Source organism: Halichoeres trimaculatus, unplaced genomic scaffold, assembly GCF_033239565.1.
Source record: "Halichoeres trimaculatus isolate MK-OKI-2021-1 unplaced genomic scaffold, fHalTri1.1 fHalTri1_scaffold_10, whole genome shotgun sequence".
NCBI lineage: Eukaryota > Metazoa > Chordata > Actinopteri > Labriformes > Labridae > Halichoeres > Halichoeres trimaculatus.
This window is the reverse complement of record NW_027437187.1, coordinates 8,402,080-8,417,139: the sequence shown is the minus strand read 5'-3', so window position 1 is coordinate 8,417,139 and position 15,060 is coordinate 8,402,080. Positions and strand designations below refer to the sequence as shown.

At 40.7% G+C, this 15,060-nt stretch overlaps 2 protein-coding genes across 2 annotated transcripts in view; both read right to left on the bottom strand.

Annotated features, from left to right (window-relative positions):
* Positions 1–95: 95 nt before the first annotated feature.
* vps4a (vacuolar protein sorting 4 homolog A) lies at positions 96–9,964 on the bottom strand. Its single transcript, XM_074677131.1, has 11 exons — positions 9,729–9,964; positions 8,049–8,160; positions 7,810–7,954; positions 7,651–7,712; positions 7,006–7,125; positions 4,939–5,095; positions 4,195–4,343; positions 3,963–4,044; positions 2,573–2,792; positions 2,344–2,484; positions 96–2,021 (listed from the first exon to the last, which is right to left on the bottom strand). The coding sequence occupies exons 1-11, from the start codon at positions 9,747–9,749 to the stop codon at positions 1,920–1,922; spliced, it is 1,311 nt and encodes a 436-aa protein (XP_074533232.1). The 5' UTR covers positions 9,750–9,964; the 3' UTR covers positions 96–1,919.
* A 1,136-nt stretch (positions 9,965–11,100) lies between these two features.
* The window catches only part of sntb2 (syntrophin, beta 2), a 49,709-nt gene continuing 45,749 nt past the window's right edge, over positions 11,101–15,060 (bottom strand). The window contains exon 7 of the mRNA XM_074678186.1: positions 11,101–14,968. Within this exon, the coding sequence (XP_074534287.1) occupies positions 14,876–14,968 (93 nt within the window). The 3' untranslated portion in view covers positions 11,101–14,875. The remainder of the gene's footprint in view (positions 14,969–15,060) is intronic.

The window sequence follows — 15,060 nt, the reverse complement described above, 5'->3', positions numbered from 1 at the left end:
CCCAAAATAAAAGGTGAAAGTTTTTCAGCAACACACTGAGACAAAGTGCAGAGAGTCAAAGACTGATATGAGCTGAATGTAATAAAAATGTCAAAGGAGCCATTGTGTGTTTTTCATTTGAAATGTCAGTTTTTATTAATGCAGGATAAATTAGTAGTTATGGTTACAGGGCCAGCGGCAGGTTAAGCCCCTCACAGGGACACTGAGAACAGCTGACCTCCCACTGAACCAGTTTGTACCTCCACAAACACGCAGACTGAGCGGTCACAGCACTCTGAGCTAAACACACGACGCCTTCACTGGCAGACGGGTCTGATGAGACAGTGAGAGGTCAGAGAGTTGGTACACAGAAACATCCAATAGCAGTTTGACTCGGAGCAGATCCGCTGTGAGATCCAGTCTGAGGACGACAACCAGCCCTGAACACTCAGTCATGAAACATTACAGGAGTGTCTGCCTCAGAGGACAACTTGGCGAGTGTATTTGCCTCAAAATGACAAAGAAATAAAATAAAATGAAGATCTATCACAGAAAACATCAACAGAAGAAATACTTTAGGTGTAAACAAACTGAGTCTCTATGGTAGTCAGTCAAGTTACATGTGCTCACACATGTTGAATAAATAACGTGCAGAAACAAAGAGAAATGTGCTTCATTGATGCTCTCTACACCAGAAATGCTTTCAGACTAAAACAAGAACACAAAACAGCTCAGTGCCAACTCAGACAGGTGCATTCTGGGAAATGTAGTGCAGAAACCAATTTGAGCTTGGTTGAATTAAAGTTTGTTTGTAAAAATGTTCTGAAGCTTTGGATCATTTCAGTCGACCTCCATCAGCTGGTTGAAGTTCCCATCAATTCAAACTGGATTATTAAGCTTCTAGGAGCTTGTTTTGTCATCCATACCAGACAAAAAAAGGTGCAATGAAGGAAAATGTTTGATTTTTTCACATTTAGTGCTACTGAGCATGACCAGACGAAAAAACTCTGCTGGTTATTTTTAGGAACTTCACTAGTGATGAAAGGTGTTGACAGAATTAAAGATGAATTTCATCTTCATTGAGTATCGTATCCATGTCATCTGATCCGAAGCTCCAGAACAACTTTTTTGAAACGGTCAGCCTCTAGAGTGTATGACTTCAATTTCTTAAGGAGAAAAGAAACATTTACATTTTCACAACACGAGGGAAACACCCTCCAGAGCAGCGATCAGATGTATCTCGTGGTGTTCAGAGTGAATCCGTGTGATGTTTGGCTCTCAATCAAGCACATCTCTCACGCTGTAAATGTTAAACATGAACGTGTCGCTGTTTGGGGACACTGAGGCAGAGATGATTAGTTAATTTAACCCTTCATCAAACAGTAAAGTAACAGGGCTCTCAACTCATAGACATGTACAATAAGACACACACGTTTAATAAAAACATTGGATGCATTCACACACTCGCATGCCAGGCAGGAGAACTATCTTCTTCTTCTTGTGACGTCACTGTCCTTCATGGCGATCCAAAGCAAAGTGCACGATGGCAACAAAATGTACAGTCCTTCAGTCAGACAGTCGGCTCAGAGAGGGGCAAACCTCCAGCTTCCTCACGGTGATCAGGTTAGATGAACAGTTCTTGTAGTGAATACGCTGAAGCGGCTGAGGGAAACGGGCTCCGTTGTCCTAATACCAAATCACATTAAGATGCAGCATTTGGTCAACTTCCCCAAAAAGACTCAAAGAATACTGATCTGGACGATAGGGAGGAGGAAACACAACCCTCCTCTTTTGATTTCACCGGCCGTCAGAGGAAGTGAACCAAGCGCTGTGCTGGGAGAAAGCTTACGGGATGATACAGCAGTTAAATGGGTTCGGGGGCAGCTGATGGAGAGTTGTCTGAGCCCGTGGTGGACAGATCAGAGAGAGGGCCCCCTGCCTCAGCCCTCCATCCCAAAGTCCTCTGTGAACTTCTTGACCTTCAGCAGGTCTTCAGTGTTGACTGTGGGACGGGTGGTGGAGAGCGAGCGCAGCATGTCCGACTGTAGAGGAGGAAGAGACACAAAACATTTTGATTTCATTTCTTATGGAGCTAATTCCAGAGCAAAACTACTGAAACTGTGTCGGAGGATCCAGAGAAACACAATCAGATCAGAAGATAAGTAAAAGATCAACAAGTGGCTGCACACTTTAACAAATGCGTGCACGCTCATAAGTCAGTTCAGTGTCTTTAACTCAAAGGAACTCGTAGTTTTGTGGAGGTGGGTTGTTAATCTAAACTGAATGGTTACTGGTTGCATGTTAAAGTTCTAGTGTCAGGTTCCTGGTTCCTGTTACTCAGGACGCAGTGACAGAGGACCTCACCATGCAGACTATGGGCTCCAGTAGCTTATCACTAGGCACATCCATCCAGGTCATCTCCAGAGCTGCAGGATCACCAGGAGAACAAGGGGTCAGAAGGTCGTCCACCATCAGCTGGTTGTTACTTCGGGATGGACCGCGAACCTTCAGGAAACACAACACAAACACAAACTTTAATCCCGTTCATACTTTGTTGGGTTTCTAATTTCTTCAAACAGTGGCCTGTGTTCACCTTTTTGAAGTGTGTGGCAGACTGGACCTTCCTGACAGGCTGCATGAGAGCATCCCGGACAATGATGCTGATGTCTGCGCCGGAGTAACCATCTGTTTTATGAGCGAGCTGTCGCAGGTCGGCCTCGCTCAGGCTGTGTGGAGTGTTTCCCAGGTGGAGACGAAACATCTGAGCCCGCGCTGGCTCCTCAGGCAGAGGGATGTAGATTCGCTTCTCAAATCTGACACCAGAGGCATAGACACATCATCAGCTGTTTGAAATATCAATTCCTTACCCTGAGGATTAAGAGTTAATGAAGGTTTATATTTATATCTATCTATCTATCTATCTATCTATCTATCTATCTATCTATCTATCTATCTATCTATCTATCTCTACATCTATATCTATGTATATATATATATATATATATATATATATATATATATATATATATATTTATTTATATATACATATATATATATATATATATATATATATATATAATTCTAAAACCTTCCTGAGTACTTTAGGTGTTAAATCAAGGTTTATAAAACCAGGACTTGCACTTACACTCTAACATCTCTGATTTTCTTCCAGACAAAACTCTCTTTTTGATCTTTTACTAAATTTCAGAGAAAGTGTTGGAGATGAAAAGTGTTTGTATTAACAAAGCTCTGATTCAAATATTTTTGATTGAACCCAGACGCCATGATCCTCCCCCTGTTTCTCTGAATTAGGGATGGGTACTGAATGACGTACTTTTATAGGTACCGACTGAATTCTGTCATAAGTACTGGGTACCGATTCATGTAAAATCAAAGGTACCTAAACGCATCCTTGTGATTGTGAGGGAGACTGGAAGAGTAGGTGATTTTCCATGCTGGACATGAACACAGCATTACAAAATTATTGAAGAATAAATATTTTAGACTGAAAAAAATATTTATTTTATTTTTAAACAAATGGATATTTTCATCACATAAAAACAAAAAGCACTGAAAATTGGTACAGTTGAGGACCAGTGCTGATTGCCAGGTACTGGGGATTGGAAACCATATCATTTAAAATGTGAAAGGTACCCATTCCTACTCTGAATTCACATTTCTTTCCTGTGCTGTCTCATGAGGCACATTCCTGTGAGAACACATACATGCAGAGCACTGTGTGCTCTTTGTACACACTTACTTGTGCGAGAATTTTAACACAGTGGTGTCGAAACTTGTTCTGTAATGAGTTCACTTTGAGTACACGTGCTGTAAAGTCAATAAGTGTATTCTGAGCACTCAGATAGGAAGAGGACAACCACCAAACTGAATCTCCTCTGACAAATGAGGATCAGTTTCAAACATAGCACAAAGCAAAACCCACAGACAGAAAAATGAGACTGTAGAATAAAGCGACTTCTGACCTTCTTCTGATGGCAGCGTCCAGCACCCAGGGGATGTTTGTGGCTCCCAACACCAAGATCCCATCATTGTTGTTTCCCACACCTGCAAAACCAATTCAGAGTCTTATTGAAATCTACTTCAACTCTCCCCCCTCAGTAGTTCAGGGCCCTGTGTTCTCTCTGTAGCTTTCTATTTTGTATAATATCTTGAACTGTGTTGTTTATCTCTGTATCAGGCTTTTATTAAACTCACCCTGCATCTGAACCAGGAACTCCGTCTTGATGCGGCGAGCAGCTTCACTTTCATTCTCATTTCTGGAGCCGCACAGAGAGTCCACCTCATCGATGAAGATGATGGAGGGTTTGTGCTGGCGAGCCAAGTCAAATAAGTTCTTCACCAGCCTGAGACAAAGAGACAAAAACAAATTGTTAAGATGCTGTTGACATGAAATCTCTTCATTTTAGGATGAACGTGGTGACTGAGAAATCTGACACAATACTTCCAGTGATGCTCTTATTTCTCTTAATCTATTTGTGGCTTTAAATTCTGGTGTTTGCATTTGGCTTATTTGCACTGGAAAGGTCTGGAAATATTTGCTTGTTAGCTTATTTAAATACATGCAGCAGAGCAATATTAACATTGCATGCACTTGCAGTCCTGTGGGAGGTGAGTTGATTATCACTCTGTCCCTTTTGAACTTTGTTTTCAAGCTTTTTCCTTCGCAGCAGCTGGGCTCTTCTTTTGGGACTGTGAGAGCAAAACACCTGACAGACTGGACATGAGATGGTCTAAAGTTTCTGAAAAGTGACGTCCTCTTTTGTTTCTGATTAGGGCCTTCATCATGGTTTTTTACTTGTCAAACTTCACACTATCCTAAATAAAATGAATGTGAAGGCACTGCTTTCATGATTCTCTAATAAGAATCTGTAACTAATCATCTAAAAGAAGTTGTTAAAGACATTTTCATTTATTTCTCCAATATGACATCAGACATACTTTTCACTCTCTCCCAGCCACTTGGACATGAGGTCTGAGGAGGAGACGGAGAAGAAGGTGGAGTTGTTGGCCTCAGTAGCCACAGCTTTAGCCAGGTACGACTTCCCCGTTCCTGGAGGACCGAACAGCAGGATGCCTCTCCACGGAGTCCGCTTACCTGAGGACACAGGGAGCAGGAGTTATTTTGGTTATGTAAGTCTCACATGTATCAGCCTGCTCTCACAGTCAGGACTGATTTACTTACTGACAGTTAAAAGACAAAGACAGACAGTCCAAAGCAAGAGAAAACACTGGAGATTAAATTCAGCAGCCGTATCAAGTTATCTCAAAGTCATTTTGAGTGCTGTGCTTTAAAAGAAGGGTCATGTCTAAGGTATTGTGGGTCGTTGCTTGAGTATTTTTCTGATTATGAAATGAAGTCAATGTGTCCAACACAAAGACTTCACCCACATTTGGATCCTACACTCTATATTCTGTCCAACTTTAACATTTGCCATCACTGTGCCAGCCCAATTGTTCAATCGATAGAGCCTTCCACCGGTCAACCCACATATCTGTCTCAAGCTGCGTCTTCACACTGCACGCTCCCAAGAGAAACAAACACACACACACAGAGTGAGGGAAACTTTAAAGCTATGGTTTACGATTTGGAAGCTTGGTAATTATTGATGACACCATTTATGAGGCTGTTCCAATCTACGCAATGTCAAAAGCAAAAAGAACAAAAAAAATCCATTCAGTGCATCAGCTGCAAAACTGCTTAATAATTGACCAATGCGAACCGCCGTTCCCCTCATTTCAGGTTTGTGCATGAGTCCATCCAATCCCCTGTCTCCCCTGCTCCGCACCGTCCTGCTTACGGCCCCGCCTTGTCCTTCCCCACTACCCCTCTCACGTCAGCTAGCTGCTCAGCTACTGAAGCGTCACAGAGCCAGAGAAGACTAAAACCAGGAAGCTGTTTCTGTTACCCTCCACAGAGAAGGGGAGAAAATGAAAAGGTTTCAAGGAAAAGGCTAAAGCAAGGAAGAATTATGAGTGATACAGGTGCCAACAGAGACTGAATATTGGAGAAATGTACGACCAGTGGAAAAAGCTGCAGAGGGATTTGGGACTGAAGACTGACGCAGAGACAGCTGAGTTTCTGTTGAACAGGTAATGACTTTGTTTACCACAGTGGGAGATGTCAGCTGAATAACTCTGGTTAGTCTGTGCCTATACTGGCTAATGACTGAACGCTGCTGGTCGGAACGGGTCGGCTCTGTCATTAGATTTTAGCATAAGTTAGCCACACATCTTAGCATTGTAAACTGAGCTGGTGAAGACACGCCAAGAAAGGTAAAGCCCCGCCCACAGTCGGCTCTGCTCTGATCAGCTGGCAGTAGTAACGCCAGACCTGCTTCGCCCTGCTAATCTATGATTTACGGCCCAATTGACAAAGCTACCAACGCGTGTTACAAGGGGGGTGACTGTTGTGTTTGTAACTTTCAGCTACAACATCCTGAGTTGTTTTTGAACCTAGCTTTGCTGCTGATACTTTCTGCTGGTTTCTTGCTCTGTCGGAGGGGACATATTGTTAGGAGGAGAGGTAGGGCAATAGGTAGGGCAATAGGTAGGGCAATAGTTGAGACGCAACATATCAGGTTTATAAAACAGACTTCTTTTGGTGATAGTGGGTTTTAACTGTTCTTGAGAGCTCAACATGGTAGGAGTGGAAGTCATGTATTACAAGAGTGCATGAGGCTGACACATGACCCAAAGAGAAATAGAAAGAGGGCACAGAGATAACCAGAGGGAGGCAGATTAAAGTGATGAGCAAACGATCAATAAATAAGGTGGAGGGTGAACAGTTGTTAATATCAAAGAGGTGAAATATTATATTTCCTGCTATAAAAAGAAATAAAGTTTCACATCTGGCAGTGAAACTGTTCTATACTTAGAGTTATAGTTTGAAGGCTATTATTAAAACACTCATAATAAAAACTGTAGAAAATAATTTGTATAAAGGTGCTGTGCTTAAAAACTCAGAGCTCCTTTGAGGCTTTTTAAGATCGAACAATCTGACAGTACCTGTAAAGAGGTGAGGGAATTTGATGGGCAGGATGACAGCTTCCTTCAGGGCTTCCTTTGCTCCCTCCAGTCCAGCCACATCGTTCCACCTTACGTTGGGCTTCTCCATGACGATGGCACCTGAACATACGGGCAGAGCATGGTTTGGATTATTAGAATAAGGAGGGCACTCTTGAAAGAGCACACATGTAATTCAGGCACAAATGAGCCCCCTTAATTTCACTCAGCTTCAGCATTAAAGGGATTAAATTTCCCAGAATTTCAGTTTAAGCAGTGTGATGCAAATCAATAAGCTAAACGCATCAGTCCAACCATTTAGGACACGGTCACACTGGCCAATCGTGCCGTACCTAAGCACGCTTCATCTGTAAAGCATGTTTGGAGTGGCCAGTGTGACCGCAACTGTGCCGTGCTCAAGCACGATTCCCTTCCCTGCTTCGGCACACTTCGAAGAGGTGGGCTTCAGCATGGTTTACTTCATGCACGAGCACAAGCATGCGGACAGCGTGTGCGATCCATTACGTGTGTGACCACGCTCTTAGTTTCCCTTGTATCAGAGGACCACATGGGTCAAAAATCATACATCAGATCAAATGACCTGCTACCTGTTGCCTGTGGCCCCTACTTAAGTTGCAGCTAACTCACCCATAAGTTGCTCTTGCAGTTTCTTCTTCTCTGGATTTTCACCTTCGCTGTCACTGTCGCTTCTGAAACAGAAACACACACACACACACAAAGTTGTTAACACAAATAAAACTAAGGCTCACTGACTTCACTTGTATCCTGAGTCAATAGCTCTCATACTTGTCATTGCTCTGTGCCTCCTTGACGGGCTTTTTGCCCTGTTTGTCTTTGTTTTTCAGGTAGTCCTTCAGTTTCTCTGCTCGGTCCAGGTACTGCATGCACTTTGCTCGTATACTCTCCTTTGCCTTGTCGCTATGGGCCTCATCTGGAGGAGAGGGTCATTTCAATCCACAAAGTCAATGAAATATCAATGTTTTACCATAACAAGTGTGTCAAGCTACTTTCCCTGCAGCACTCACATTTGATGGCGTGAAGAAAATACTCCACCGCATGTTGGTACAGCCGCAGGGCCTCTTCATAGTTCTTTGCCTTGTCTTCCTCTGTGGCTTTGGTCACAAGATCAATCGCTTTCTGAAACATAAGAGGGGAGAAGAGAGGGACTCTAATGAATGAAGGCTGAGGTTTTATAAAAATTAACTGGGACATGAGCTTAATTTATCTATTTGTTTTGTTCTCTACTGCTTTTTAACTTATTTACATTATTTTCACTCTTACTTCTATGAAGTAAGACTTACTCCAGACTTTCTGTCCTTTATATCAATGGGAATTTTACTGGGCATTAAAAAATCTTTTGACTTATTAGAGCACTTAAATGAATGTTTTTCTTTGTTTTTTTTTGGCTCAGTTTTATTGATCTATTAATTTTTTTGTTGTTGTCTTCCACCAATAAAAGATCATTTTATCCAGATATGCTGTAAATGTGTTCCTTTATTCTGAATTAAAACTTAAATCAAAAAAGGATCAAATTAAAATTACACCATTAAACCTAAATCTTACTTCTCAAATCTGAGAATATCCATTTAAAATAGAAACTCTAAAATCAGCCAGTCTGCAATAAGAGTTAATATCCCTCCCTGGACGCTGGCAGTATCTATCACCTAAAGGAACCAATCATTTCCCACTCATGTATCTGAGTTTGAACACTGCTGAGTGGCACTGTGAAACCTTTGGGTGTCTTTTTGTATCCTTTCCTGATTAATTAGGTACAGCCACCTTTGCTCAGAGGTCTTTGACAATTCTTTTGCTTTCCCAATGGCTTAGTATCCAGAAAATTTGTGCAGCTCTGGATGAAATATGCAGAGCTCCCTCCAGAGCTAAGAAGCTCACTAACTGTGTATATACAGCTACCTCTAACAGCCATTTACACCTGTGTGTGTGTGTGTGTGTGTGTGTGTGTGTGTGTGTGTGTGTGTGTGTGTGTGTGTGTGTGTGAGAGAGAGAGAGAGAGACTGTTATCGGCCAAACATCTGTTTGATTAGAGCCATTTGTGTAATTTCATTGTGCATTATGACATAAAAAGATAATGCACTGTTATCTCATGATAAATACTTTCACCACCTCACTGTCTTCATATAAAAGAAAGGTGTTCTGCTTGACTACATTTTCTATTTTCTATATTTTTAAAACATGACCAATACTTCATAACTTCTGCAAGGGTGTGTAAACTTATGAGCACAGTTGTATCTTCATGTAAGTCTCCACCTGTCAACACTGGTGCTAGGACCAAAACAAAGCACCCAAAAGACACCAACATGCAACACGACAGGATAAACTAACAAAAAATAACCCACGTTATTAATAATATAACCAGACACAAGATAAGTTTGGAGGCTGATGTTTTGCTTTTCTCTGACATTTGCAGGGCCACAGCCCAGCTAACGGTGCAGCTACTATTATATTTAGAGGAGGTTTACCGTTAGCTGAGCTAACGTTAGCAATCCACAAATACCCAAACCCAGCTAAGCTTTTTACAAAATATTATTTTGATCTTTGATATGAATGCTATTATTTCTCGTAAATCTTAATGGAGGGACTGTTCGGATGCTTGCGTCCAACTATTCAGTCAGTTAGAGTGACTACGAGCTGCTTTATGGGCCAGCCTGTAGCAGGCTAGCTGCGGCTAGCTCCTAGCAGCCTACCTGTAATGTTGACGTTGTCATTTCATCTCCCTCTTCTGCTCTCCGCCCAGATTTCTATCCTCTGACCCTCCCCTGAGTGGATGTCTGAAGAAATAAGTCGTTAACAGCCCTGTGTACAGAGGGGGCAGGCTGATCTTTACATGACAGCACAGTAGCTCCCAACGCTAGCTCTCAGATATGACAGATCTGCCTCAGAAACACAGCAACAACTCAACACTGCTAACGAAAAGACAACATCCGGTCGATCCTTTCACAATAAACCGATTATTCACCCTTTAAATCCCAGGATACACATTCAGCATTAACGATATTAAAACAGCAGGATTTTACTTTAACTTAATCAAATCAATGTTTTCCTTCATTTCCCCAAAGGTTTTTCCATATCTATTTTTATTGAACAGTAAAGGCTATAACCATCACAACTTTGTGCTTAGTTGATGATGATGATGATGAATAAAGTAAATATAAAAGAAGAATAGGCAAAAGGGCACAAACTAAAACAATAATACCCATCTAAGTTTAACAGAATATAGTTGAATTATGAGAATATTATCACTCCAATGAAATTAACCTTGATATCATTGATGTGCCAGTAAACTGCTGTCTAACTGAAAGGCATAATGAATCGCTGTCTTTTACACACACACACACACACACACACACACACACACACACACACACACACACACACACATATATATATATATATATATATATATATATATATATATATATATATATATATATATATATATATATATATATATATATATATATATATATATCTCGAGTCACTATAAACGATGTTTACCGGGTTGACACAAACAACTTGATAAAAGGTAAAGGCAGCAGCAGATGCCTTAACCTTTAAGCCTGCTTTAAGCCTGTCGCTGTCGCCACCTAGTGGTCAGGAAAGTCACAGTTATAACTTTATAAAGGCTACAGCTGCATCATAGGTGTTACACTGCTTTGATAATTCAAAAGAAGAAGGAAAACATCTAGTAAATATAAATGAAACAAGGAAAGAGGAGACTCAACCGTTTTTTTTAATAGAAAAAAAAAGTTAAAAGGTTACAAAAAACTAACTCAAATTCCTATATTTTTGAGAACAGTAATGTTTGTGTGTGTCCCAAAAGCACTTGACTTTTGTTTCACTCTGACTGACCTGGGAGTTACCATCAGGTATCCTTCAAAAGACCACAGAAACTGTTGCACTCTTGCCCCAAAGAGCTAAAAATGATCAAGTATGTATCATATTTGCTGCAGCACAGAAGCAGTTTTATACTCAAAAAAATAATAACCCTGTAAGAAATTAAGTAGGCCCAGAATGATAAAACACAAACGTGAAGAAATGTAATTTGTAAGAGTTTTATTTATAGGTATTTACATTTGAGATTATTACATTGCTATCATACATTGTGTACTTAATCTTGGAAAGAAGTCTCGAACACTTTGCATATAACAGATTTTTGCAGCAGCAGCACTTTCTGTGACCTCTCAGTTTAATGATTGTGTTGGACGCAAGCTGCCACAGATTAGTTACCTTTGGTTTGAAAACCCCTTCTTTGATGCATTTGCTTTGCATAGCCATGATTTCAAAACACACAGAGAGAAAGAGATTTAGGAAATTATCATAAAAGGAGCAAGAGGTGTACATTCACAGGTTTGAAGGGGTTGGAAAGGTTAGTGCATTAAGCTCAAAAAGAACATCCTGAAGCTCTGTGGAGGCCGACCAGCTCCAGGAATCAGATCTGATCAGCAGAGAGAAATGTGACAGACAAAAGTGGGATGATGGAGGGCAAAACTGCTATTTAAGCAGAATTTATGTGAGGCCAAGTATAATCAAACCTCCCTCAGCTACATGTTCAGAGGGAGGTAAAAAAAACTGCCTTGCATTAACTATAGCTTTAAAAATGACTTATATAGGAACTAAATGGTTACACATTTTAATTTGTTTATACAACAAAGCCAAAAACAGTTCTTCAAACCGTCACAGGAACCTCAGAGTCCACATCAGGTAGACTGAGACAGGCCACTGTGTCCTTTACTGAAGGACAGAGAGGTTATCCTGTTTTCCTGTTAAACAAAGCAGCACTGTTGAAGGCCCAAAAGAAAACAAAGACTCCACTGAAGGGTCACTTTAGCAACATGTACCAGCTGAAGGTTATAAATATAGTTTCACTACTGTCATGTTGATCTTATTAACAAGTGAAGTCTCCACACAGGCAGTGAACAGATGATCTGTGGAGAAGATAAAACCACTTTCAACTCATCATGACTTAAGTGTTTAAACAAAGAGACTGCTGCTGGATGGTGTTAATGACTTACAGATGTCATCATTTTAGTTTGAACAAAGTTTGTGAGGAGGGTTTGACTTAATAGATGAGTTTTGGGAGAAGAGGTTTACACATGAACTCTGGGCTCAACAGACAAATCTTCATGATCTAATAAAAAATAATCAGAGAGGAAGGCAACATCTGACTGAGAGGGCGCCACTCAGTGTGATGTAAGTAAGCGTGTGCAGCTCTCTGTACCCCTTCAATCTACAAACTGCACTCCGTTTGAACTTTTTTGGGAATTTTTTAAACCTTTCGTAAAAAGAAAATTCCTGGTATGATTTTTGTTAATTTGAAAACCATTCTGTTAGGACCATGTTTGGTAACACTTTACTTTAGAGGTCTGCAAATTTCATCTCACTTAGGTAATAATTAGACATTTTTTTTCTTATTTCTTTGAAATTAACCCTGAAATTTTATGAGAATTTGGTGAAAATAAGCACATAACTTCTGTCCAGATTCTGTTTTGCAGTGCCCCTGTACTCGCAGTGTCTATCACAATCAGGTAAGGCCAATTTACAACCCCAATCTTGGTGAATATCACATCTGAAGCCTTCAGTTGTATCATGTAAAACATTATAGGCCTGATCATAAAGGTTTATCATTTTTAAGTGATCTCAATGATGCATATCAACAAACTGGGTACTAAAGAACTTGGTGAAATTAAATAACAAATAGCTAACTATCGACTGCTTATTGGGAAATTGAATTACTCACTTATCATTTCAAAGGTAATTATCAGAGGAAACAATGAACCTAACTTCTGTATTCAAGAACTAAGCAGCTACTTATCACCTGCTTCTCTGGAAACAGCAGAAACGTTGGGATACTTCTAAAAACATTTTGTGATGGTTTGTGATTTAATTTTAAATAAATTATTCGCTAATCGCCACCTGCTTACCTTGCAATTTGGAGTAAATTTCAAAGAAACTGGGAAAAAAAAATACCAGTAACCTACCAATTGTGACTTGTGACAATAAATTTGGACATTATTTGAAACAAGTTATGTGTTAATTTCAAAGAAACAAGAAAAACTTTGTCTAATTATTACCTAAGTGTGATGAAATTTGCAGACCTCTAAAGTAAAGTGTTACCCCATGTTTTTGTTAATTCTCATAAAAGCTGCTTTTCTTTCTCAGAAACAGCCTCTAGAAAAAGAAATAATAAAATATTTGAACTTTTCTGATTGCTAAGGAATAAAAAGTTTTTCTGTATACACTGTTCAACCAGTGCCAGTAAAGCATAGCAGTTAGGTCTGCTGCTCGGTGAGGTTATCCCTTGAGCAGGTGATCTGGATCCAAATCCAACCTGTGGCCCTTTCCCAGCATGTTAGTCTCCTTCCTCACCCTGTTTCCTGCTCCCTATACTGTCCTATCATTTCTGGTAGAAGGTAATAAAAAAAATAATACAATAACTTAAAAAAAGAAACACTGACATAGTTTTTTTTTCAGTTTGGAAAGTTATCAGCCTCTAAAAGTCTAAAGCTCAAATAAAAAGAGCCTGAAGCTGCAACAAAGGAAGTGGACCTTGAATAAAGATGAACCTTCAGTCACCAGCTCTCTGAAGCTAATTGTAACTTAAAAGCGTGTTAAAACATAGAATGTGCCGTAACTTTCTCCTGCAGGGATCACAGGAGGGGAAAGATCTTTAGTGATTACAGGTGGATTGTTAAAAACACACCAGTCCCCACCGTCATGACTCTTACTGAGATAAATGTGTGGAACAGTCTTCAGCCGCAGGCGCAGAGCTGAGGTGTGTGTGTGTGAACGGTAACAGGAGACAAACAATCCCATGCAGAGTGGAATGTGATAATAGCGCGACATGTGGTGGTATGGGTCAATAAGAGAAGGTAACACACACTCATGTCATGTATCATCATGTGATACAGAGGTCAACATAAGGAAGTCATGCTATCATGAGATATACAGGTATAAAAAGAGAGTAACACGGGTTACACCATAAGAGTAATACTATTGCTCGCGTACGTCGAAAGCTTGAAATTCTCTTATAGTGTGAAAATAAAAAAAGGAAACGTCACAAAGAGAAACTTTGACCACACGTAAAAAGGCACAGTTGGCAATCCTGATTACAACAGTGGTTAGAGATAATGATTTGCTAAGAGGTGAGTTTGTCACACAGCAGGCACACTAACAGAAGCGCATAGTATAAAGACACACAAACACACACACACACACACACACACACCTCTTCATTCACACAATGTCTGCTCAGTGAACTGTGTCGTGGCTCTAAAAGCTTTTTTCTCTCTCGCATGTGGATGAACAGACACTGAAGGCTGTCGTGGAATGAAAGGCATCGAGTAAAAACAGGGAGGAGTCACCCAGCTGAGCTCAGCTGTGTGTTGGTTCTTCTTAAACGTCAGTAACACTCTGAATGAAGTGTGCTGCTAATAAAGCTCCTCGGTGACTTAGCTCATCTTTTAAGATCAGAATTATCACATGGGACATTGTGGGATTGTTAAAAGCTACTTTTTGCATGTTGTAACGTCTCCTAACACTTTGTGACTTCAAGCAAAGCGCCGCCTCCTCTCTCCTGACCCTGCAGCACAAGTTACTGCAGGAGGATGGAAGGAGCTGAAAGAGAAGGCACATTTCTGAGACAATCGACAGATAGGACTACTTGTGGGTTGAATCTCCTCAGCAGCGCCACCAGAGGCACACTTCTGTTGCGAATGGAAGAATTGGAAAAGGTACAAAAATCATCCCCCGGTATCTTTATTTTGGGAGCGTCTCCCTCCCTCTGCTGCTTTGCTTGGCTCATTCTGTTGGTCCCTCCGCCGTGTTTGTGCTTTCACGTCAGGAGGCCCATACGAGTGAGCTTAGCTGACAGGAAGGAGTGGAGGACAAACACCACCGGCTTTGGACCTGAGTGGAGGTCAAATATCTGGAGGAAAAAAGGAAAAGGCATGTCATGGAGCAGCAAGGACAGACATGAGGAATATTGCTCTGATCATCTACTGTGAGACATGATCTTCA